The sequence below is a fragment of the Electrona antarctica genome, assembly GCF_951216825.1.
Source record: "Electrona antarctica genome assembly, chromosome: 20".
Lineage (NCBI taxonomy): Eukaryota > Metazoa > Chordata > Actinopteri > Myctophiformes > Myctophidae > Electrona > Electrona antarctica.
Window position 1 is genome coordinate 35,876,619 of NC_136801.1, and position 24,969 is coordinate 35,901,587.

General features: G+C 43.6%; 3 protein-coding genes across 9 annotated transcripts in view; 1 reads left to right on the forward strand and 2 right to left on the reverse strand.

Moving 5' to 3' along the window:
• nebl (nebulette) overlaps positions 1-969 on the reverse strand; it is a 146,343-nt gene extending 145,374 nt beyond the window's left edge. The window contains exon 1 of the mRNA XM_079490322.1: positions 791-969. Coding sequence (XP_079346448.1) covers positions 791-859 — 69 coding nt within the window. The 5' untranslated portion in view covers positions 860-969. The remainder of the gene's footprint in view (positions 1-790) is intronic.
• A 2,126-nt stretch (positions 970-3,095) lies between these two features.
• On the forward strand, positions 3,096-3,428 carry LOC306913009 (protein archease-like; the record flags this gene model as incomplete). Its single annotated transcript, XM_079489501.1, has 1 exon — positions 3,096-3,428. One exon carries the CDS (start codon positions 3,096-3,098, stop codon positions 3,426-3,428), a length of 333 nt encoding a protein of 110 aa, XP_079345627.1.
• A 2,782-nt stretch (positions 3,429-6,210) lies between these two features.
• On the reverse strand, positions 6,211-24,693 carry LOC306913090 (uncharacterized protein). Of its 7 annotated transcripts, XM_079489613.1 has the most exons (20): positions 24,415-24,693; positions 21,938-22,004; positions 21,707-21,815; positions 21,256-21,437; positions 17,023-17,089; positions 16,792-16,900; positions 16,393-16,523; positions 15,459-15,494; positions 14,146-14,198; positions 13,872-13,948; positions 13,514-13,678; positions 12,175-12,316; positions 11,935-12,020; positions 11,043-11,204; positions 10,624-10,693; positions 9,253-9,338; positions 8,663-8,818; positions 7,615-7,750; positions 6,939-7,019; positions 6,211-6,662 (listed from the first exon to the last, which is right to left on the reverse strand). In XM_079489613.1, exons 9-20 carry the CDS (start codon positions 14,171-14,173, stop codon positions 6,643-6,645), a joined length of 1,209 nt encoding a protein of 402 aa, XP_079345739.1. In that variant the 5' UTR covers positions 14,174-14,198; positions 15,459-15,494; positions 16,393-16,523; positions 16,792-16,900; positions 17,023-17,089; positions 21,256-21,437; positions 21,707-21,815; positions 21,938-22,004; positions 24,415-24,693; the 3' UTR covers positions 6,211-6,642. The 7 variants fall into 7 exon arrangements, with proteins under 7 accessions (XP_079345739.1, XP_079345737.1, XP_079345740.1 ...); XM_079489611.1 differs by lacking the exon at positions 15,459-15,494; XM_079489614.1 differs by lacking the exons at positions 15,459-15,494; positions 16,393-16,523.
• Between the last annotated feature and the right edge of the window lie 276 nt (positions 24,694-24,969).

The following is a 24,969-nucleotide window of genomic DNA, read 5'->3' on the forward strand; positions in this document are numbered from 1 at the left end:
ACGCTCTTAATCCAGAGCGATTTACATTAGGCAAGAACAAAAGTATGGGAATACATCACATATATAAAATGCATTTATCAAGAAACATGCGTAAGCTAAGAACGTAACTAGAACATATCTATATAATGACACATAATGACATATCTATATAATAGATAATATGTTGATTGAAACATGAGGAACAGAGAGTTAAGCTATCAAAATGTAACAGTTTGGGGACTCATGTCTAAATAAGTGTACTTATAGTTGAATCAGAGTCAGGGACCAGCTGACTCTCTCAGGGTGAGAGAGAGTATAGGCCTACACCACACACCTGGAGCATAACCATTCCCTTCTAAACTCTGAGAGTGTACAAATGTTACCAAATGGAACATGTATACGTGGGTCCATTTGGTTCAATTGGTAGTGGTACACTCTCAGAGTTAAGGCTGCAATCCTGGGCTATTTTAACTGATACAAAAAAGTTATTAAACTGTCGAGTTGCGGGAGATAGAGAATCGAATGAATCCCGGGATAGAATAGATTATAGACAACATTTGCGGGTAACTTTAAAGTTTAAATTGACACTGTCACTGACACTGGTTATATTTTAGCCTACTGCGTGTGAAGAATGCATCATGCAGATAAAGTGCGTGTGAAGTGCGTTTTGGAAACACGCACTTGCAGCGGAGGTCATTCAGGTGTGCGATGGAGATCAGAATCATATAGGCTAATAGGAGAGTAGAAAACACAGCTGTTCCAGATAAAAGTGTAATCATTCTGATTCAGTATGGGGACAAAAATATCTCACCTTATCCAGACAGTTGACTCTCTCCGTCGGGTAGACGATTTTCCCACAGCGAGCGCACTGAGGGTTCATTTCACCAAATATATTCCTTATTCCTACTCTCCAAACGCTCCTGTTGTTATAGGTTTATGTATTCCTTCCTGTTAACAGTCACAACTCTACAAAAACACAACACACACACACGCTCCTATTCTTCACGCTGCCAGTGCTACTGCTGCATGACTCCTGAAACAGAGAGAGAGAGAGAGAGAGAGAGGCGGGGGGGGGGGGGGGGGGGGGGGGTCAGGTGTAGCCTACGACAAAAAGGTGGGCGGGGACCGATCGTGGGGTTTGTTGATGTTTACAATTTGTATGACTACAAAAATATTGAACGTGTGTGTGTGTGTGTGTGTGTGTCGTGTGTGTGTGTGTGTGTGTGTGTGTGTGTGTGCGCGCGCGCGCGCGCGTGAGAGAGGAGCGTACGCTTTTGTATGTAACTCAAGCGTTATGTGGGAGATCAGATCAAAAGAATCTGCGAGAGAGAGAGACAGAGAGAGAGAGAGAGAGAGAGGCAATGATGCAACTCCATGGCATTAATTAATGTTGTCAAATGATCCAAAAAGACTAATGAGTTGTAAGTAATCTTGTCTGAATTCATTTGCTGCTTGAAGTTGAGAGAGTCTAGTCCCATGGGAGAGTGCAGTGAGTCTAGTCCCTGGGGGTCCCCGGATCCCACTTTGGGAATGGGGACCACCAGTAGTTCCCAAAGTGGGATCCGGGGACCCCCAGGGGTCCTTGAGGGAGTGCGGGGCAGGGGGTCCCCATCTAAACGATGGTTGGAGTCTAGACAGCATGGATGCGAGTCAGAACTCACACATATGGCTACTGGAAAAACAGCATTTAAATGAGCACTTACTTTGATGGTTGTGGGACTGTTATAAGGATTCTGGATAAATGCAGACATTTTTAGAGCCTAAAAAAATCCTGTATATATATATATATATATATATATATATATATATATATATTAATATATATATATATATATATATATATATATATATATATATATATATATATATATATATAATGCAATGGCGCCCTCTGCTGGCAAATGTATGAACAAATAATTGTCATTTTTTATTCTCTTAACCGTAGATTAGAACACTTAGGCCTGACTCACACCTTCGCATCTAGCATACAACATTGTTGGATGCTAGATGCATGAGACTTGTTTACTGATGCAAGCTCGCAATGCATTTCCAATGGAAGTCACATGGTTTGACACAACATTTCTGTTGTACGGCTTTCGGCTGTGTTTCGACTGCCCCCCACCCCCTCATACAACACAAATGTTGTGTCAAACCATGTGACTTCCATTGGAAATGCATTGGGGCAAGATGTAAACAAACCCTTTCTTTACATCTAGCATGCATCAATGTTGTATGCTAGATCGAAAGGTGTGAGTGAAGCCTAAACATAAACACCGGTGATTTTCAACCAGACAATTGTTGTTGTAATTTTCATAATGTTGCTGATGATGGCCATATATGGAGCATGTCATGAGGCGTGATGGACTGACGACCATATATGGTGGCGTGACGTAACGCGAGTCGTGATGGACTGATAACCATACATGGAGGTGTGACGGATGGATCAACTGACAGGTTTTCATAGTAATCTGCGACATACCGTCTAATACACACATGGAGTCAAATCCCTGTCAAATGCACATACTTTGACTTGCTTTCCATAGCCTACATAAATCCCTACCGCCGGCCCACTTTGCTTGTTTACATTTCTTACATTTTTAACTATAGTTTATTTTTCGAAAAAAATTGTTTTTATTATTTTTGTCCTGTAAAGTGACATTGAGTACCGTATTATTGTTATTATACTGTAGGAATGGCTGTGGAACTCCATATTTGGGCATGACTGACCCAACGTGACCTCATCATGATGACAAAAGGAACATAAAGCAGAACATTCTCTGATTCGTCCGCACCCACGCCACACAACATAGGCTACTGATAGTTCCACTTCCCCCGCCTATCAATTCTCTCAAATTATAGTATTTTACAGACTAACATTTAAAATGGATGGCCACCTTGAACTAGACCCCACCACGGAGGCACCACTGAAACAAGCCGCACAAGCAAAATACCACTTGGATCGTGACGAGCGCGAACTTGACCTGACGGAGGCGCAGAAAGCCACAAAAGCGAAGTACCCTCCCATCAACAAGAAATACGAATATTTGGATCACACGGCCGACGTGCAGATCCACTCGTGGGGCGACTCCCTGGAGGAGGCCTTCGAGCAGTGCGCGATGGGCATGTTCGGCTACATGACCGACACCGAGACGGTGGAGCCCGTCGACACGGTCGAGGTCGAGTCGGAGGGCGACGACATGGAATCTCTGCTTTTCCACTTCCTGGACGACTGGCTGTTCAAGTTCTGCGCCGACCTCTTCTTCGTTCCCCGGGAGGTGAAGGTCGTGCACCTCGACAGGACGCGCTTCAGGATCCGTTCCGTCGGGTGGGGCGAGGAGTTCAGTCTGCCCAAGCACCCGCAGGGGACGGAGGTGAAGGCCATCACGTACTCGGCAATGCAAATCCATGATAAAGAAAAACCAGAGATCTTTACGATAATTGATATATGAAATGGGAAAGGAAAAGGTAAAATACAAATGAATGGAAGATGAAAAAAGGACTACAAATCAAAGGAAGAGGATTACATTTGAGTGGAAAGGACTACGAATGAGATGGAAGAGGACCCACTACAAATTAATAGAAAAAAGGTCCACCGCAGGTGGTCATGGTTTGGCCGAGTGTCAATTTCAGTGGTTCTCAAATGTACAGATACAGACAGATACACAGATCTCCATATATGGATATAGAAGACACACACAGACAGACAGATGAGTAAGACGATGAATAACCACCAGTGCCAGACAGTGTGGTGCTTCAAGCTTGTGTTCATGAATACACCGTCTTGAGGGAGTCTGGTTCCTTCCAGCCCATATAGTTCACTCCACCGAGTGAACTGTCTGATAATCAGGCTAATCTTGAGGCCTATATAAGGCCCCATTTACACTGGCAGCCAAATCTAGCTTGATCAGATCAGATCTGTGCCACATCAAGATTGAAATCCAATTGGTTTAAATGGTCACATGACTCATTTAGACAAATCAGATTCCAATCTGGATGTGGCTCAGATCTGATTCAGGCTGGATTTGGCTGCCAGTGTAAATGGGGCCTTAGACTAGTCACATTGGAATCCAATTTTTTACAAATGTGACTTGAGTCACATTCAGAGGTTGCTTCAAATCTGATCCAAATCTGATTTGAGGAGATCCGTCTCAATCTGAATGGAACAACCTGATCTGAATCGGATTCCATGTGACTTGAACTGTCTGATAATCAGTCTAGCCTTGAGGCTTAACTGTTGCCTTCAACATTGAGGACAAAAGTATGGTGCTTTGGTGACCTCTGTTGGACAATACACAGCATTGGCAGGGCATTATAGAGTAAACAGAGAAACATTACTTTAGGCAATAATTCTATGTTAGATGGTTCTTTGCCACTCATGAAGTGAGGGGCGCTCTTCTAATCGCACATCATCATGACGTAAAATAGACACTATGCCACTATGACGTACATTTCTCCATTCATTGTCAATGGGAAGTTTGTTTAAGACGAAGTTTGTGGACGGTAACTAAAAGCCGGATGTAGGAGGGACTAGCGCCCCTCAAAAATCACACTCTTGTGAAGTGAGGGGCACCATAATCTTATCATCATCTCATTCTGGCCGATCACAATTTGCGTCCTCACTTTTCCCTTAAATTTTGTCTTCAATGTTTGTGTTTACACAAACACGTAAAGCTGGGCATAGGAGGGGCTAGCACCCCTCAAATATCACACCCGTGTGATGTGAGGGGTGCTCTTATCATCATACATCATCATACAGCGCATTCCGTGCTCCGCCAATCTTCACTTTTCTGCCCTCACCTTTATCTTCAATATAGAAGTAAGACATTACTTAAGACGTCTGAAGAAATATTGTCTATATGTATATAGACAATATTTTAGGCCAATAAAAAAGACTATATACCAAATGTACCACTTTAAACAAAAGAAGCCTGTCGGCTTCCGGACTACTAACAGTATATTAATTTCCAAAGTGATCAAATATTAATGTTTTGTGCAATTAAATGGTCAGCTAGATGATGATAAAAGGTTGAGTATGTGAATACCAATAATAGTAGGCCTACCAATTCAGGATACTACTTACTTACTACTACTTACTAATGAATTACATTGTTTCTGTACTTTGGTGTTTAAACTTTAGCATTCCTACTTAATTTAGTGTAAACTAAACTCTAAACAACTATCATCTCTCTCTCTCTCTCTCTCAATTCAATTCAATTTAAATAAAGGTGAAGTAAAACTAAAATGCACTAAACCGCGGTGAGTCAGAGTTCTCCGGATACCCTAGTTACTAGTACCACTGGTGGTACTTGAGCCCCCTCTGGTGGTACACATGTAGTCACACAATTAAAGGAGAAAAAAAGACAAAAGTGGAATGAAATATTTATATTACTACAGGTATAGTTCTTCTGACCAAGAAAATGGTTGAAATAGGCTGTATTTGTATCCGTGCTGAAATGGGCATACAGCACACCTAGCCGTTAACAGAAGATCTGAGAATGGATTAATCACATTAGAAATATCATCAGTTGGCCCAGGCAGTGGCGTAACCGTCTGGGCACCCGACTGGTAATCCAGTCGCAGTGTGCCGCGGGTTCGACTCCCGAGCCCGACACGGCCTTTACTGCATGTCTTCCCCCATCTCTCTCCCGTTTCCTGTCAGCCTACTGTCTGTCCCTTCAAAAACCAATAAAAGGCGTAAGCCGCAAAAAAAATATCTTTAAAAAAAAAGAAATATCATCAGTTGTGCTGATTAGTGATTAGACATTAGAGTTTTGTCAGAGCAGCAGCATTATTGGCTTAGGAATGGAACAAAAAGGGCATGGGTATACACTCCTGTATTTTAACATATTGAGGTGGTACATGGAGAGCCAAATATTTTCTGAGGTGGTACTTTAGTATAAAAAGGTTGGGAATCAATGCTATATAGTCTATAGTACTTTCACTATGGGAATAAAAAGCTTTTAACACTTATTTTAACAAGGTGGCCAAACATATCAATGACCAAAGAATGAACTATATCACTAGTTTGCTATTATTATAAGTCTGGCATAGGACTGGACCTACCATACCTGTATGTGAAAAGTTGTGTTGATGAGTCGGAAATGCCTTGTGATAACTTAAATGGAATGACAACAATCAACAACACAACACAATGAAACTGCAAATAAGACTGGAAAATCTTATTTTGTGGAATAATTGCCATTACAACATTTACTTTTATTACTACTTTTATTGATTATTTCGCTTACACCTAACATGACAGTCAGACAGCTGTGGAAATGAAATGTCTTTCACAGTCTCCCATAGATCCACCGCATATGTTTGAGTATGGTCATATCATGCCATGTTTTTAATTTAATGTTGGTTGGCAATCAATAAATCAATAAACAAACAAACAAACAAACAAACAAACAAATACATGTTTTTTGGACTGACCGGCCCACCAGGAAAATTCCCAAACTTCCCGATGGTAAGCCTGGTTCTGACCATTCATCAAGTGACCTTTTAAAACAAACATTAGCAGATGCAATGTCGGCTCTACGTCATCTTCATAATTGGACATTCCAATTATAAATGGGAATGTCCTTCAAGATGGTGGAATGCGGTCAAGTTCCAGGTCAGCTGGAGGAAGGATTTGGCCATGGTCTTCTTCACTATCGGTCCTCATAGTCCATAGGCTCCTCCTGTAAAAGGAACAGTTTGATCAGAGGGTCTTTCCGTAACATATTAGTGTTTGTGTGTGGTGTAGAATGTATAGATGCATCGAGTACGCGGGTTTCCAACAAAGGTTTCAAACACTCTGACAAGCAGCATCAACTGCTACAACAACGTCAATGGGAGCTCCTTGCTCTGGTGTGATTTGAAATGAAAAGATATAGTTTGTGTGTGTGTGTGTGTGTGTGTGTGTGTGTGTGTGTGTGTGTGTGTGTGACCCGTGCGTGCGTGCGTTACTCATTGACCTCCAGGGTTCTGCATCCCGTTAATCATCTTATTATTGGCTCTGGTGGTTCGGCTGATGTAGGGGTCAGCACTAGGAACACCTGACAGAGAGTTAACAACATTACAAGTGAATGGGGACAGAGTCAGTCTCCCATCAACACAAACAGGTCAATCAGTGAGAATAACCTTTTGGCGTCGTTCACGCATGAAATACAGGGTGCTCTCTCGCTGTCCTGCATGGGGGCAGAGCAGCTCGCAATTCATTTTCAATGGGAGTCAAGTGGTTTTGATGAGACAACCTTGCGCCGTGGCTGTGTTCTGCCCCCCCCTCCCCCCACAACACAGCCATGGAGCAAGCTTGTCTCTTCAAAACCATGTGACTCCCACTGAAAATGAATTGCCCCCCCACCCTCACACACACACACCTCTCCCCCCGGACAGTGAGAGGGCACCCTGTCTTTCATGTGTGAGCGAGGCCATAGGGGTTCCCAAACGTTTGTGTGTGTGTGTGCTTTCTGCTTTGGCAATGTAAACGTATGTTTTCTCATGCCAATAAAGCCCTTTGAATTGAAATGTGTGTGTGTGTGTGTGTGTGTGTGTGTGTGTGTGTGTGTGTGTGTGTGTGTGTGTGTGTGTGTGTGTGTGTGTGTGTGCGTGCGTGCGCGTGCGTGCGTGCATGCGTGTGTGTGTGTTTACTCGGGGGTTGTCTGTATGCCATGGGCGGATGGCACATGATGGAGTGGCCCTGCTGTGGCAGCCCTGGCTGGATGGGCACCATGCAGCCCTGCTGCTTCTGGAGTTCCATCCGCCTGACCTCCTCCCTTTTATACTTCTGAAAGTGAGGTAAAGAAAGATTGGGAATGTTTTAGTCACCTTAGTTTGATTCCTAGTATAGGCATCTTAAATGATGACAAATCCAGCTGGAATCCTCACATTAAAAAAATTGTAAAATGGTGCAATTATATAGCGCCTTTATCCAAGGCGCTTTACATAGATTGTGCATTACATTCACCCATTCACACACACATTCATACACCGATTGCGGCGGAAGCCATGCAAGGTACCAACCAGCACATCGGGAGCAATTTGGGGTTCAGTGTCTTGCCCAAGGACACTTCGACATGTAGACAGGAGGAGCTGGGATTCGAACCGCCGACCCATGGATCATTGGACGACCTGCTCTACCTCTTGAGCCACAGTCGCCCCATTAAAATACATTTAGTCTAAAATTGCCAACAAATAATGCAATTTTAAGTACACATCACCACATGCTTGACGTGAAATATTTGGACCAGCACTCATCATGCTAAAGTGCACTGTATGATCTTTCTTCAAAAATGCCACACTTAAATTACGTTACAAACAGATTCCATTTTGGTTTCATTTTACAATCTTCAGTTACAGATCTATAAGGGTCCATTTGGTTCCCTAACTATCCCTCTTTTAGTAGGGGACCACTATACCTGGAACCCCCTTAAGGACCACTGCTGGTCCCTGGGCGGGAACCCCTTTTGGTGTTAGCATTATGTTATGCTTTAGCTATTGAAAAATAGCAGATCTACAAGCTCATAGCGCGCCACCGAGTGGCGCGCTACGAGCTATAGGTCTGCTATTTTTGAAAAATCGAAGAACGACTGACATAGAAACATAGCTTTTTCAGAAAACTGTCAGGATGTAGAAGACATTTTTAGAATCTGATCTCAGGTCAAAATGGGTTAAACCCTCTGTTCTATCTGGTTCTTACATGTGACATGCCTTCCTGCACTCCTCCCAGCTGGTTCCCACCACAAGGGCCAGAAGTGGACCCAGCTGCAGCAAACTGGCCCGGAGGGAGGTAGTGGTTCTGTAAGTGGACAGCGTTATTGGGCTGAGCCATCCTCCCTGCTCCCGCCATGACCATCTGGAGAGCAAACAGCACAAGAAGGACATGGGAGAGATTGGATGTTACGATGCTCAATCTAAAATCAGGGTTTTGATTGATTGATTGAAGTATTTATTAATAGTTTGGAGAATTACAGTACATTTCAAGCACAACTCAATACAAAACTCTTAACTGTGGACGACACCATAAAGCATTACACTTGTTTACAATAGGGTCCACCATGTTCAATTCATCATAAAATACTACACTGGGTTATTTGATTAGTGCCGTGACACCGTGAAGATTTTAGTGAGGGGCACCAGCCCCTCCTATGCCCAGCTTTGTGTGTACCCCATAGCGATGATTTTATTTATTACATTCACCCATTCACACACACATTCATACACACCGATGGCGGCAGAAACCATGCAAGGCACCAACCAATTATAGTACAAAATTGTAGTAAAACTGACCTGGTTTATTGGAGCGCCAAGAGGAACAGGAGGTATGGATCTCTGACCCATAGCCTGCATTCCTTTATGAACAGACTGATTCATCACTACAGAAGAACAAACAAACAAACATGCATGTGGAAGACATTAGGTGTGGTCCATTGTTTTGTGACTGTAAGCAAATATGGAGCTACAGAAGTGAACAGAATGCCATGGCGTTGTCATGACAGGGGGCGGGACTGCGACGTTCTATAGCCTAACATAATAGTCCCTGTTGTTGTCAAAGTGGGAGAGGGTGGCATCTGCCATGCAAAACCTGGGAGATGGTATTGTCGTCAGTGGATCTGTTGCAACGGTATAGGCAAACTACTAAAATGATCTTTAGTGTAGTTAGCGTACTGTCTAACAACAGTGTGTGAGATATCATCAACCAGTTTATCATGACATTAGCTAACAATGGAATATGGAAATCCCAATGAGACAATTTCACCAATGTGCTTTTCCAGGTATCCAGGAAAGAGAACAGAAGATAACAAGAATTGAAGAGTTGACTGTCATTGGGGTGCACTGGCACACTTTCACGTCAAGAAAACACTAGCCCCGGGCAGGCATGGACTGGCCACTTGACACACACCGGGCATATATATGCCCAGTGGGCCGACCAATGCATGGAGCTATAGGGGACTGCCCAGAAGTCAGACATCCTGTTAGTCAGACCGCGTGCTGCGAATTAAATGTTGCCTGAATGGAAAAAAAATCACACCCGTGTGAACTGAGTGGTGCAATTCCCCCCCCCCCCCCTCTCTCTCTCTGTCTCTCATTAGCAGGCAACAGTGCAGGACTATCTCTCTCTCTCCGTTTCTGGCACAACAGCGCCACTTTTGCCCCTAGTGGTACTCATAGTCACACACATAGTCACATAGTCACATAGGTTAACACGGACATTGCTGTTCCTTGGAGTGGTTGCACCACTCAAAAATAATAATAATAAAATCAATAATTTAGGATCATTACGGTATTGTCAGAACATGCAGGGATGTTTTTCAGTAAAAGTGGTATTAGGGCTTGTTTGTTTGTGTGTGCCTCGACGGAGCTGGCGGTAGAGTATCTGCTATTTGCGTGTCGGTTGTGATGGGCCGATGTAGGCCGAATGTCGGGGCCTAATTTTTGACCCAGTCCAGCCCTGGCGTCACTTCCGGGGTTTCAAACAGCTGGTTGATGCATTTTCACGCATGCATTTCAGCCGCTTCAACTTGTAGCGTGGGCAAAGCGTTTCCGGTTTTACCCTTATAATGGCAGTGTGTGGGACTTGAAGCTGCTTGACAACAAAGTATGCCTGCACCCAATGCGTGCGTGCGTGTTAATTAAGTAGTTCAAAGTATTTGTGTTTACTTGGGGGTTGCCCAGGGCTCATCATGCCCTGCTTCTGGAGTTGCATCCGCCTGACCTCCTCCATCTTATTCTGAAAGCCAGGTAGACAATGTTTCAATGAACGTATAACCTCATTCATTAGATTCCTATAGCCGGCATCTTAACCGATTACAAGTCACGATGGAATCATTACATTAAATAAGAGATTAATCTCAAAATTAACCAAAATCCATGGCGTTCAAAGCAAATTCCGTTACCATGTTTGACGAAAAAAAGAAAAGCTACTATCTAGCACTAAACACACACAAAACTCTTCAAGAAATATTACCAACACCAATATAATATTAATATTAATATTAATATTAATATTAATATTAATATTAATATTAATATTAATATTAATAATAAATAAGTTGCAATGACACATCAATGGTTCTTACGTGTGCCATGCCTCCGTGTGCTGCTGGTTGGCTCATCCCAACAGGACCAGAAACAAGACCTGAAGTGGACCCAGCTGCAGCAAACTGGCCCGGAGGGAGGTAGTGGTTCTGTAAGTGGACAGCGTTATTGGGCTGAGCCATCCTCCCTGCTCCCATGACCATCTGGACAGCACACAGCACAAGAAGGACATGGGAGAGATTGGACCATGGATCATGTGATTTTATGAACATCTCTGCACATGTCTCTGTACGTATACGTGTGCACGTAACTCGAGAACCGTTCGCCTCACCCACTTCAAATTTGACACTTGCGTTCTACACCCCCACAGGGAGTGCAGTAAGTGCTCTGTGTCAAGTCCATCGGACCCGACGCACGGTTGTCCAGAACCGCCACTAAAGGCCTCTGCCCGGGCTCTGCACAGGGCCCCTGCCCAGGCTCCATAGATGGAGCTGGCCTGTTCTGGCATCACAACACTCCATATTTGGGCATGCCTGACACAGAACTCCATATATAGGAATAAAGGGACACAGAGAGACAGATACAGAAGAGGGGTCAAGTCCGAGTCAAGACAGAGTGTGGGAGGGTGTCGAGTCCGATGAGCAGGGGTGGACTGGCCACAGGACGTACCAGGCATATGCCCGGTGGGCTGACCCTCTGGTGGGCCGGTCTGGGCCAAATGTTGAATTAGTTGTCTGTTGGTTGTGTATAATTTATGTTGTACTGTAAATGTGGTGGTGTTAAGGGCTTGTATTTTAAGTATTTGTATATGGGCCTCGACCCGAAAAGTCAGTAGAGTATCTGGTTGTGGTGGGTCAGTCTGGGCCAAATTCCACGAAAATGTCCGGGCCGAATTTTTGTCTCAGTCCAGCCCTGCCGATGAGTAAAACTGACCTGGGTCACTGGAGCGCCAAGAGGAAGGGCGTGTGTCGATCTCTGACCCATGGACTGCATCCCCATATGAACAGAATGGTTCGACACTACAGATTAGTAAAACAACACAAACGTTCAGTACAAATCAGTACAACAGGTATGTGTGTGTGTGCGTGCGTGTGTGCGTGCGTGCGTGCGTGCGTGCGTGCGTGCGTGCGTGCGTGCGTGCGTGCGTGCGTGCGTGCGTGCTTGCGTGTTTACTTGGGGGCTGTCTGGGGGCCATGGGCAGGTGACCCACACTGGAGTGGCCGTGCGGTACACCAGATGAAGTCATGCCAGGCTGGACGACAGGCATCATGCTTTGCTTCTGGAGTTGCAGCCGCCTGACATCCTCCCTTTTATTCTGAATGTGAGGTAAAGATTGGCAATGTCTCATAACCATATTAATTAAATCAGATTCCCTAAGCATCTCAATTGATGACACATGTATAGGTTGAATCCTGATCCCATTAGAGAGAGTTAATCTCAAATTTCCAAACAAATACTGGCATTCCTAGGAAACTTCAAAGAAATTGTATTATTCTATGGTTTTCCCTTACATTAGTGTAAGTGGGTCAGCACATCATACTAAACTCAACTGTATCCATCTTCTTCAAAAACATTGCACTCAAAGGCAAAGCATAAGGAGATTACGCAGCTCAAACCCTTTCTTCAAGAAATTAGCAATATTCAACATTTATAATAACTAGTCCTTACCCGTTCTGAATATATGAACAGCAAATGATGTTCAGTGTGGGTAATGTGATAGGGGGGGGAAATGTTTACCCGTGTGGGTCTGTTGCGCGGAAAAGTGTGTCCCAGTATTAATCTGTGTCCGTCCCAACATGCATTTCACTGATGACACTGGTGACACGTGATTTGCGGGGAGATGGGTTTTTTTTTACGCAAATTAATTTAATTAAGATGAATGTTAGAATGTTTGAAGTGAGTAATGCAGGGCAGTTTGAGGTTGGGCTGTGCTGCACTAGGTTCCGTGAGGCGGTCCGTGCATCGTGGCGTTGTGAGATGGCGCCGAAAGCGAGCAGCTGCCTTGCTCTATGCTAAGGAAGTACTCTGACTGACTGACAGACAGTCCGCTAAATTATTAGATTGATAACTAGCTCATCCGGCCTGTGGCCGGTCTCGCCCTAGTGACAATGAAAAAAAGAAGAAAAGAAAAAAGTGCAACACAGAAATCTGTGGCCTGTAGAATGATGTTACCATAGGTGTGCGTCGCTGTTTGATGACGTTGCATAGAGTGGTCCTAATGGGCAAAAGAGGTGTTTGAAATGTGCCTGAATAATTTGCGTTTTCTATTAACTGTACAATAAGGTGAAGACATTGAGGGCAGGAATCAGGATAATTACAGGAGTGCTTATGAATAGTCTGGGGCAAGTTGGGAGTCAAGTAGAAAGCTGGTACTGTAAGCTTGATCCTAGTAGCAACCAGACACCATGTCGACCCTATTCTGTTTCTGGTAGTGTGATAACAACAGCAAATACACTGCCATTATTACACGATCGTCCTACTGTATCTAACACGCTCTTATTCTGGGTCTTACGTGTGCCACGCCTCCATGTGCTGCCGGTTGGCTCATACCAACAGGACCGGAAACAAGACCTGAAGTGGACCCAGCTGCAGCAAACTGGCCCGGAGGGAGGTAGTGGTTCTGTATGTGGACAGCGTTATTGGGCTGAGCCATCCTCCCTGCTCCCATGATGACCATCTGGGAGAGCACACAGCACAAGAAGGACATGGGATGAGATTCAAGACTACACTTCATTCGATTAGTGCCGTGGCATTTAAAATGCATAAAGATTTTACGAACGACAGTCATTAACCAATTCAATATTCTCCTATAAAACTCAGAGACCGTTAATACACTACAGTACACTGAACTGAACTGCAGTAAAACTGACCTGGTTCATTGGAGCGGCAGGAGGAGGGGGGTGACCCATGGACCACATCGTCCCCGTCTGACCAAACTGGTTCATCACTGCAGAAGAACAGTGATGAGACAACCTAGCATTCATTACACATGAGAATGGCAGACCTCAAATGTGTCAAACCATGTAAGTGTAAGTAAAGTAAGTAAGTAAGTAAAGTAAAGTGTGTGTGTGTGTGTGTGTGTGTGTGTGTGCGTGCGTGCGTGCGTGCGTGCGTGCGTGCGTGTGTCAGTGGCTAGAACCTGACCTGTGGGGTTCTGCATCCTGTTAACCATGGTATTGGTTGTGGTGGTTCAGATCCTGGAGGGAGAGGTTATAGTTAGGGTAACAAGACAACTCACCCCTTTTGCCACTTTTGGTGAGTTGTCCTGACAACTCGCCCCTAAACGTGAAGACATCTCACCCCTGCTTTTCCAGGGGTGAGATGTCTTCACTTTCCGGGGTGAGATGTCTTCACTTTTGGCCACTTTCGGGGTGAGATGTCTTCACGTTTAGGGGTGAGTTGTCAGGACAACTCACCAAAAGTCTGACTGAATATGTAGCCTTTGAGCTATACTTTACTGAATATTTCACAAGAATATAACACAAGAGTCAAATGTACGGTCAAATGTAATGTAGTTTATTTAAATATAGAAACATTGTAAACAAAGTTCAAACAGCAGTTTGTACAAAAAATATAGAAAAAAGTTAAGTATAGAAAAAATGTAAACTAAAAAATATAGTAAAAAGTTGTCATATCTAAAAACATCAGTTTGCTACAAAAACACTAAAAAGTTGTCATATCTACAAAAACACTGTTTCAGTGATAGAAGAAAAAAGTTGTGCTGTGCCTGTGTGCAGTGCAGTGTGCAGTGTGCTGCCCCATTTTGGTCAAAAGTTGTGCTAAAGTTGTGCTGTGTGCAGTGCAGTGTGTGTGTGTGTGTGTGCAAACCTCTGAAGAAATGTGAACTGAACCCCTCTCAATTTGGTTACTCCAGATGGCTGTCACTTTTCTCACATGCTAATGTAACTAGCAGTAGCCAGATCATCATCGATATTGCTTTGCTATTCAGATGTAATTCAGTCAGTATAGGCCTATTAGAACTGTGATTGATTGATCATGCGTCCGTTGTGCGTCTAATTAGCAACTTTGTACAGCCGTGAGACTCTGCCTTTGAAGCGCAAACATTATCCACAAACGACCCCCCCCCCCCCCCCCTCAATGCTGCATAGAGAGAGAGAGAGAGAGAGACGCTCTACTCCTTACAAGTGTTTCACCGGATTTTACTGTTAAATAAATAAATAATTAGCCGTGACTGCGCACGTCTGTAGGAACCGATAGTTAGATCCGAAATTGAATTATGCCTACTGTAATGGGTGCGGCGTGCCACGGAAAGTACAGACAACTCACCCCGCAATGTCAGAAAGTACGGACAGCTCACCCCGGAAAGTGAAGACATCTCACCGGGGTGAGATGTCTTCACTTTCCGGGGTGAGCTGTCCGTACTTTCTCGCCCAACTCGCCCCAGCGGAAAGTACAGACAACTCACCCCGACATGTCAAAAAGTGAAGACAACTCACCGGGGTGAGATGTCCGGTATTCATAGTTAGGACCACCTGACAGAGACATGCCAGGCATTGATTGATTGATTGATAAGAGAGCGAAACAGACCAGTATATGGCTTCTTGTCACTCATAACCCTAAGAATTATTCCTGTTCAGGGCTCATTTTACATACGTCACACAGTCCTTTATCGCAGTCTGTAGTCTGTTTCTAGCGAAAATTTAACTAATTCAGTAGCAGTAACAATAGCGTTTTCTCTCAGTCAGTTGATTCTTCATATCCATATGAGTGAAACGGCCCGGGATGACATACATATTTTTAAAACATAGTACTTGTATGAGGCGATCTAAAATCCCCCTATGGGGATTACAATGCAAATAAAAAGTACATGAACCTGTGGATTTGCGCCCTCTACCGATATTGACGTCAGACTTCGGTGCTCTATAGTGTATGCGCATGACAACATCATCATCATACTCGGAAGTTATGCGGGAACGCCGATTGGCAAAAGAAAACTACTTTCTGGCCTTGACAGACATTACACTGACACCACGGCGCGTAATCAGCGCCTCAAACTGTGACTCCGCCCACCCCCTGGGGAAGTTGTGATTTGCGCTCGTTCACTGCAATGCAATTTGCGGCATTTTCAAAACAATATTGAGCAGAGTAGCGATTATCAAACGTATTTGCAATGCCATACGTTGAAAGATCTGTTGCCCGTGGACAAGGCACGCTACCTCCGCAAGTTAGATAGCATCGGCATAGATGTTTGTCCGTATGTGATTAAGGATTGGACCAAGTTGCATTGGCAGCCATAGAAAATTCTTACCCCAGGCTAAAACCGGATGTGACGTTTTTGGGCGTTCCTGTCTAGCTTGGTGTCAGTGTATACATCCAAACAGAAAAGTCTATCTGATTGCATTAAACGAAATTAAACAATGTTAAACTCACTTTGTCACTCGATTTGCCACTGACTTTGCTATACCCTCTGTAAGCGCCCTCGATGATAAAGAATGAAAGTGGATGGTCTCAACGGGTGTTTTTATTTTTCCTTTTGCAGCATGGATCGAACACCGTGAAAACTATGAAAATAGAAAATAAATACTCTACAAACATTTCATAGTTCATACAACAATAAAAGTAGTGCATTTAAATCAATCACCTAGTAGGCTACAATTCAACAATAAAATAGTTAATTTATAGTTGATTATAATTCAGTGATTCAGTAGAACATTTCAATAAACAAGAGAAAATGCATCATGCCAAACCAAAACAATCAAACCAAAATACAATTAAGCCCAACGTAAATCATGAAAGAGAACCAAAACAAAACAAAGAAACAATATGTACCTCACTCCGCCATAATCGAGGGGCTAAGGGTTAGGTAGAAAGCCGCCTTGGTCTTCAAACACCATTGGATAACATGCAGGCACTTGGCACAGTCACAGCAAAGCAGGCACTGTGTGGACAATATGAGCAGCTTCACTTAAAAAGTGTACCATGCTACGCAACGTCTTGCAGTGTAACATTGCATCAACTGGGTAAGAACATAAACACTGCAAACAAGAAACCATCTCATACCGTCTGGCGCTGCTACTTTCAAACACGCTGTGCTGTGTGACTGCCTCTCTCCCCTGCGTCACTCTGTCTGTGTGTGAATGGAGCCGGGTGAGTGAAGCGAGCAGGATTATGTGTGTGCCGGTGCGGTAACAGGACGTTTCAAAATAAGGTAAGACAAACATACAGAAAGTGTCAAAATAAAGGTATCCCAAAAAGCAACGTAAATTAACTTCAAACCAAGAAATAATAGAAGTTAAAACCAGCAAGTGTCAGCGACAGTTACACTCCCCCCAATCATGTTACCCAGGACCAATCCTTCAGAATTAAACATAACATGATTCACAACATATCAGTTAGGTTTGTGAGAACCAGTTTTTTAATTAGCCTTTTGGTGACAGGAGGTTTAGGGGAAATAACCATGACTCCCAGCTCTTCAAGGGAGCTGTTGCAGTGGGCATGGGTGGGGTCAGTGATTTTTCCTACCGCCTCCGGTATGATGCCCTTGGTCTCTAGACCCTGTGTGTAGGTCCTGGTTCTGTTTCTCCAGGGTCTGCTTCGTGTCCAGTAGGTGGTCGAGTTCTTGTTTCAGCTGTTCCTCGGAAGAACGCAGAACTGACACCTGCTGAGTCTGTGTTTTCAGGTCGTTCTGACTCAGGCTTCGCTTCTGAATCTCCTGCTCCAGCCGCAAGTTCAGGTTTGTCGCTTCCTCAGAGAGCATGTCCTTGTTTGCCTTCAGCTTATCCAGCTTTTCCTGGGACTGCTTGTAGTCACTGCCCAGCATGGAGTGGTCTTTCTGTAGCTGCAGCAGCTCGCTCTTCACCTGCAGCTTGGAGTTGTGCTCCTCCTGAAGGCTGCGCTCCACCTCTTTCAAGGCTCCGGACTTGGCTGCCACAATGGACTGGTAAGTCTTGTTTTCATCAGCTAGCTTGGCTTTGGTGGCCCGGTGTCCTGCCTCCTCCTGTTCCAGACTCTGCTGGAGGGTCTTAGCTTAAATGTCAGGTCGATCTCCTGATTGATCTGCTCCCGGTCAAGGTCAGTGAGTTTCTTTTGTAGTTGCTTGTTCTCAGTGTGGGCCTTGGAGAGAGAGGTCTTCACATCCTTCACCTCTGCTTCCAGATCTGAGATGCGTCCCTGTAGGTCAGTGATGGTCTCTGTCCCCAGGCTGAGGTCATCATGTCTCTCAGTCTCTACATGGCTTGCTTTAGACTTTAACTCAGTCAGACACTCGTGGTTCCCTGGTCGATCAAGGTGTGGACTTGAACCGACTATACTCCACCCCAGTACAGTTCTCTGAGCGAAGGGGTCGTTATCGTCTCCGGTGATTACCTCGAGAGGTGCCAATGCTATTGGGCAGTCGTTTCCAATCAGGAGACCAACTTCACAGTCTTGTAGTGGAGGCAGCTTGGTTGCAAGTTGTTTTAGATGAGGCCATTGTAAAGCAGTGTTCTTGGTGGGGATATATGACTTATTTACAGGGATCAAGTTGCGGGTGTAGGCATTGTGTAGTTGAATGTGCTTGTCAGAATGCATACCTCTGACTTGCAGTCCTCGGACACTCTTACTTGCAGTGACTGTGTTGATGGCCGTCATGGTGCTAAGTTTCAACTGCACAGGCTGGGTTTTTACCTTTATCTCTTCAAGGAGGTCTTCTAACACAAAGGTAGAGTCACTCTGTGTGTCGAGTAGAGCATACGTTAGAATTTCTCTCCGTGGCTCCTCTGAAGAGGACAGGAAGACTGGTACAATGCTTGAGGTGGCGGAAGCTCGTTGGAACAGTGTGTGTGCCATGGCAGTATGGACTTCCTGATCTGCATAGTCGTCTGTGGAAGTGGACTGATTTGACGTTTCTCCCCCCGGTCGGTTCTCTCGGTTGACATGTAGGCAGGTCGGATGTTGTCGGTTACATACTCTACAGGTATGTCTCTTCTGGCATTGTTTACTACTGTGTCCTTTCCTTAGGCACCCGAAGCAGAGATGATTTTAAAAAATATACGCCTTCTTGTCTTCGATCGGTTTATTTGCGAATATGGGGCAGGTAGCGATACCGTGTGCTTCCTGGGTACAGATGGGGCAGGTGAATGAAGGTTTGGAGTCATTGTTCTGGGTACTGGTGTGGAATGCCCTGGCTTTTCTTGATGTTTTATCGTCTGTAGACCTGTGGTGTAGTAGAAAAGGAGAGGCAATAGGGTTGCAAACTATGTTTGCTTCTGTCTGGATGTATTTTGCAAAACATGGGAAGTTTGGGTAATCCCCAGATTTGTCCAGTTCCTTCACTACTACCCTGCTCCACCCACGCACAATCCACTCTGGTAGTTTTAGGAGGATTCTATGGTTCTCCTCACAGTCATTCACGATAGATAGGCCTTTGATGTGTGGCATTGCTTCAACACAACTTTGCAAGAAGTCTGAAAAGTCTCTGAGGGCAAAAGGATCCTTCGAGTCAATGTTGGGCCACTTCATTAATTTATCACGGAAGGCCTTTTGCAAAATGAACGGGTTTCCGTATCTTTCTTGTAAAACCCTCCAAGCTCCCTGGTACGCATCCTCAGAGTTTCTATAAAAGAAGCCTTCCACAGCCTTGAGGGCTTCCCCAGCTAAATAGTGTTTCAAATAAAACATCTTTTCGCTTGCAGGTATTGGCTGTCGATCTATTAGTGCCATGAAAGACATTCTCCAGTCCACAAACTCCAATGGCTCACCAGAAAACATTGTTGGCTCTGGGGTGGGGAGGCGATTTATGCTCAGTGAGCTTATGTGCGATTGTGTCAGACAGTTTGTATCCAATGTAGCCGATGTTTTAATGAGTGTTTGTGATGTTATCGGCTTCGGATTTGAAGTTGATTGAGGACCTGTGATGTTTAGAGGAGCAGAGGGTGGGTTATTGCATTGTCCAGATTCTTCTTCAAATAGTTTATAAACTTGAACCCGTGCTGCTGCTACTCGGTTGTCCTTTTGTGCCTTAAGTTCCTGTAGCTTTATCGTTTCCTCTTGTATTTTGGTTTGTTGGCTATGAATCTCCTGCAAGGCCTTGGCCTTTTCTTGTTGGGCAGCGAGATCTGCCTCTGCGTCTGCTCGTTTCCGGGAGGCCTTGGAGGAGGCATTAGAGTTGCGGCTAGAGGTCGATTTTATATCATCGCCGTTTACTATGGAAGTGGCTACGTGCAATGGCTGGGTTCCACAGGAGTGTGTGCGGTTTTCCGCTTCATCTGCTGCATCTGAGATAACGGTTTCTGTGTTGGTGTTTCCGAAAATTGAGCCATATTCCTCCTTATTTAAGGTTGTCCTGACACGTATTTTCGCAAGCTGTTCATTGAATGGTTGGTTAATAGTATGCAGGTATTTATCCACGATTTCACAAATTTCGGGGGTGATTGTGACACAGGCGTCCATTTTCTTCACAATGTCTGAATTAGGGGTGCAGTTGCGTTGGATTAATTCATAAGATTCACTGATTGCATTGTGTTGTTTCTGGATGGTTTGTTTAATGTCGTGAAGGTCTTCCGCTGCACAAAATGATTTTAGTGCCGTTCGTATATTCTTTGCTGATTGGGCCCAGGTGGTATAAGCTTTGGTAAATGCCTTTCCATGTTTCTTTGCATTCTCATCCTGCATCATCTGGCCTTTATCTGTTGGGGTTTTTGACCGGGTGCTTAATTTGGCCTGATGTGCATTGGCTGATGTCTCTCCAGTTTCAGTAGTATCCAGTGTGTTGCGTGTTGACTCTTCTGTATTTATGGGCTGCTGCATGTTGCCCGCCGTCTCAGGGGTTGACATTTATACGGAGTTTTAGAGGTCGTTTGATCACTGACACTTCACAGGGTTCTTTTTTGGTCTGTGTGTAACATTCCGAGTATACACACACATACACACAACGTAACACGAAGCAGCTCCACAGACGTGTACAAACCTTTAATCCCAAAGGAAGGATATCAAACAACCATTTCAACACAAAGATACCCAAAATGTCCCCTTTAGTCATTCAAAAATGCATGCAGCTTAATATTCTCAGTTTGAGACAATACCTTGGCCAGTGAAGCAAACCTTTAAATCCCTTCGCAAGGAAAACTCTTAAGTTTTCTCTCACATTTTTTTTGTTCTTTTTAAAAATTTTGTTGTTTTTTATTTCTTTTGTATTGGTGTGTGTATTGTCCCGTTGCAGCTTTCAAGCTCATCAGTCCAAAATATATAGGCTACCTATAATAAGTAGTTCTCTCAGTGTATGGATTACTGTGATGATGACGACGTGTGACAAACTTGGTAATGAACTGGTGACTTGGAGAGGAACTGGGTGACTGTAGATGAGATGGGTAGACGTTGAGTTGTCTCCAGCGATGAGTTTTCACTGTAAGCGCCCTCGATGATAAAGAATGAAAGTGGATGGTCTCAACGGGTGTTTTTATTTTTCCTTTTGCAGCATGGATCGAACACCGTGAAAACTATGAAAATAGAAAATAAATACTCTTACAAACATTTCATAGTTCATACAACAATAAAAGTAGTGCATTTAAATCAATCACCTAGTAGGCTACAATTCAACAATAAAATAGTTAATTTATAGTTGATTATAATTCAGTGATTCAGTAGAACATTTCAATAAACAAGAAAAAATGCATCATGCCAAACCAAAACAATCAAACCAAAATACAATTAAGCCCAACGTAAATCATGAAAGAGAACCAAAACAAAACAAAGAAACAATATGTACCTCACTCCGCCATAATCGAGGGGCTAAGGGTTAGGTAGAAAGCCGCCTTGGTCTTCAAACACCATTGGATAACATGCAGGCACTTGGCACAGTCACAGCAAAGCAGGCACTGTGTGGACAATATGAGCAGCTTCACTTAAAAAGTGTACCATGCTACGCAACGTCTTGCAGTGTAACATTGCATCAACTGGGTAAGAACATAAACACTGCAAACAAGAAACCATCTCATACCGTCTGGCGCTGCTACTTTCAAACACGCTGTGCTGTGTGACTGCCTCTCTCCCCTGCGTCACTCTGTCTGTGTGTGAATGGAGCCGGGTGAGTGAAGCGAGCAGGATTATGTGTGTGCCGGTGCGGTAACAGGACGTTTCAAAATAAGGTAAGACAAACATACAGAAAGTGTCAAAATAAAGGTATCCCAAAAAGCAACGTAAATTAACTTCAAACCAAGAAATAATAGAAGTTAAAACCAGCAAGTGTCAGCGACAGTTACACCCTCTATTTATGCTGCTTTTACATTATACTGTTAGTAGTATGAAGAAGTAGTGCATTCATTTACAAAAAAATAAATACATATGATGTTTCTGCCCTAATAGCGATGTTATATTACTATTTCAGCCACCAACATCCTCCTTCTGCTGTCCAGCAATCATTTATTCATTAATGGTGGAGCGTGATGTGGTCCAACAAAAGCTTGTGAATGTTTAGATAGTGACACCCAAGGCTCCAATTCTCTTCTGTATGAATGATTAATTTAATTTCATGCAATGATTACATTCTCCGTTTCGCTCCCTCCAGTTGAGGCCGCTCCGTTTTTATTCATGTACTCAATGTTCTGCCTGATTTGCTGCCGTTTTTATGTAGGCCTACTTTCCTGTTGTTTTAATGCCTTTTCATGTTTTTGTTTTTCTCTTCTCTGCCCTGTAAAGCACTTTGCACTGCATTTTTATGTCATGAAATGAGTACCACAGACGAAAAACAGTCTAAGTCCAAATTTCATTCTGACCCCTCCACGAAAAGGCCTCGTTGTCCTGACCCCTTATCTATCATTTATACATTATGGATAAATAGTGTGGACTTAGACTGTTTTTAGTCTGTGGCAAATGTGCTATATGAATAAAGTTTATTAATGTATTATCTCTCTCTCCATCTCTCTCTCGCTCCACCTGCCCCCCCCCCCCCCCCCCTCTCTCCCCCTTCTCACTTGCTGATGACTTCGGTGTGGTGTTCAATTCAGTTTTAGGATCTTTACAGCGGTTGTCATCTGATGCCCATTAAAGCAGACGTATTAAAGAAGCGTTTGACACGGCTCGAGAAAAAAAAAGTTAATAATTTAGCATCGTTATGCAATAAGATCCCTGTGGCTGTGCAGTGTTACCGACCATCACTCAACAGATAGACATCACGAGAGAAGACAATGCTGTAGTAGAACATAATCCAATTAAGCGGTCAAATGAGGACTCTAATATAAGACAAGCTGATCGATGCGTTGCAACGTGCCGATTAGCTTGTCCTGGTGACTGGTGTTTAATGTTTCTTCTATTTTTATTTATTTGTGAAGCACATTGGATTGCACTTGCTGTATGTGCTATCTAAGCAATATTACACAAGAGGGTGTGTAGCAATATTACATGCTGCAGGGAAGTTCCCTTTATTGTGCATTAATCACAATAAAGAACGCCCTCGAGTGTAATATTGCAATTATACAACAGTTGCCATTAAAACTACTGTAAGATATTCTATTTTTTTAATGACAGATGTAGCCAGTAGCCAGACTACGACCAGGCACAAATGTCCCAAGAAACTAGCTATAGCCAAGCCAGGTAATTTCTTTGTTTTGCTTGGTCTGCCTGTGATCGCACCGTGACATACTGTACAGTAATGTGATGCCAGACATTTTTATGGTCATATTTGTCCATGTTTTCAACACCGGTATAGGCTACTTTTGAGATTACGTTTGAAGCAATCAAATAGAATTAAAGATAGAACCAAATGGACCACTATAGGGGCCCACGACGTGGACCCTATATATAGGCCTATAGAGAACCCAATTGTAACTGAGAGTATAGTATAGCCGACAAAGGGAAGGGTCCCATTTGGAGTTTGATCTCTCCCAAATGACACAAATATGGTGGACAGTACATTTACTTACAGTACAATTGTACTTAAGTACAATTTTGAGGTATTTGTATTTTATTTGAGCATTTCCAATTTCCAATATCTTTACTTCTGCTCCACTACATCTCGGATCCAAATATTGTAGCCTACATTTACTCCACTACAATTATTTGGCAAACTATAAGTTACTATAGTTACTTTGTAGATCTTTGATTATTATTACAAAACATACAGTAACCGCGTCACCTCTACTTTTCGGCCATTTGAAAATAGCAGATCTACAAGCTCACAATGGAAAACAATCACAAAACTTGTAGATCTGCTATTTTCAAATGATTTGTATACATTTTGAACTTGCAAAATGGGACATTCTGCATGCATAATGATTGAGTACGTTCTACTTTTGGCACTTTAAGTACATTTTGATACCAATACTTTTGTACTTTTTTTAGTATACTCTACATTGCAGTTTTGATACTTTCCCCACCACTGCCCAAATGACACAATAACACATCCAGTTGTACAAATAAAAAAAAGTGTAATCATGATCATTCTGATTCAGTAGGAACAAATAAATGAATAAATCCCACCTTATTATCCAGACAGTTTGGGGAGGCGATTTTCCCACAGTGAGCCCACTGAGAGTTCATTCATTTCACCAATTCCTAGTCTCCAACACTCCTCCTGCTGCTGGTGTTGTTGTTGTTGTTGTATCATGTATGTATGGTATTATTTATTCCATGTCAACAATCACAACTCTCTACAAACACACACTCCTCTTCACGCTGCTGCTGCCTGCCTGCCTGCCTGCCGAGTCTTACTGAAACAAACAAACCTCACGCTGCACAAGAGAGACGGAGAGGGAGGGATCGAGGGGACTCAGGGGAGAGAGGTGTGTGTGTGTGTGTGTGTGTGTGTGTGTGTGTGTGTGTGTGTGCGTGCGCGCGCGCGTGCGTGTGTGAGTAATCTGATTATTGGTTTCTCCCAGAAAAACCGGATTACTTCAGACCTAAACAACAGGTGAAAAATAGAACCACAATGAGAATGGTCAGGACAATAGCAGAAACACAAAGCCATTTAGATTCAAAATCAGACCATGATCTGATGGCCTGAGGTTGACACTAATGGGCTTGATGGGTGGACTT

Excerpts from the sequence above, each read along its gene's own strand:
- LOC306913090 (XM_079489616.1), bottom strand. The coding sequence starts at position 14,173 with ATGGTTAACAGGATGCAGAACCCCACAG. Across the intron at positions 8,819-9,252 it reads TTGGCGCTCCAATAAACCAG|ATGGTCATGGCGGGAGCAGG; the intron begins GTCAGTTTTACT and ends TTTGCTCTCCAG. Across the intron at positions 7,751-8,662 it reads TGCAGGAAGGCATGTCACAT|AAGTATAAAAGGGAGGAGGT; the intron begins GTAAGAACCAGA and ends CCTCACTTTCAG.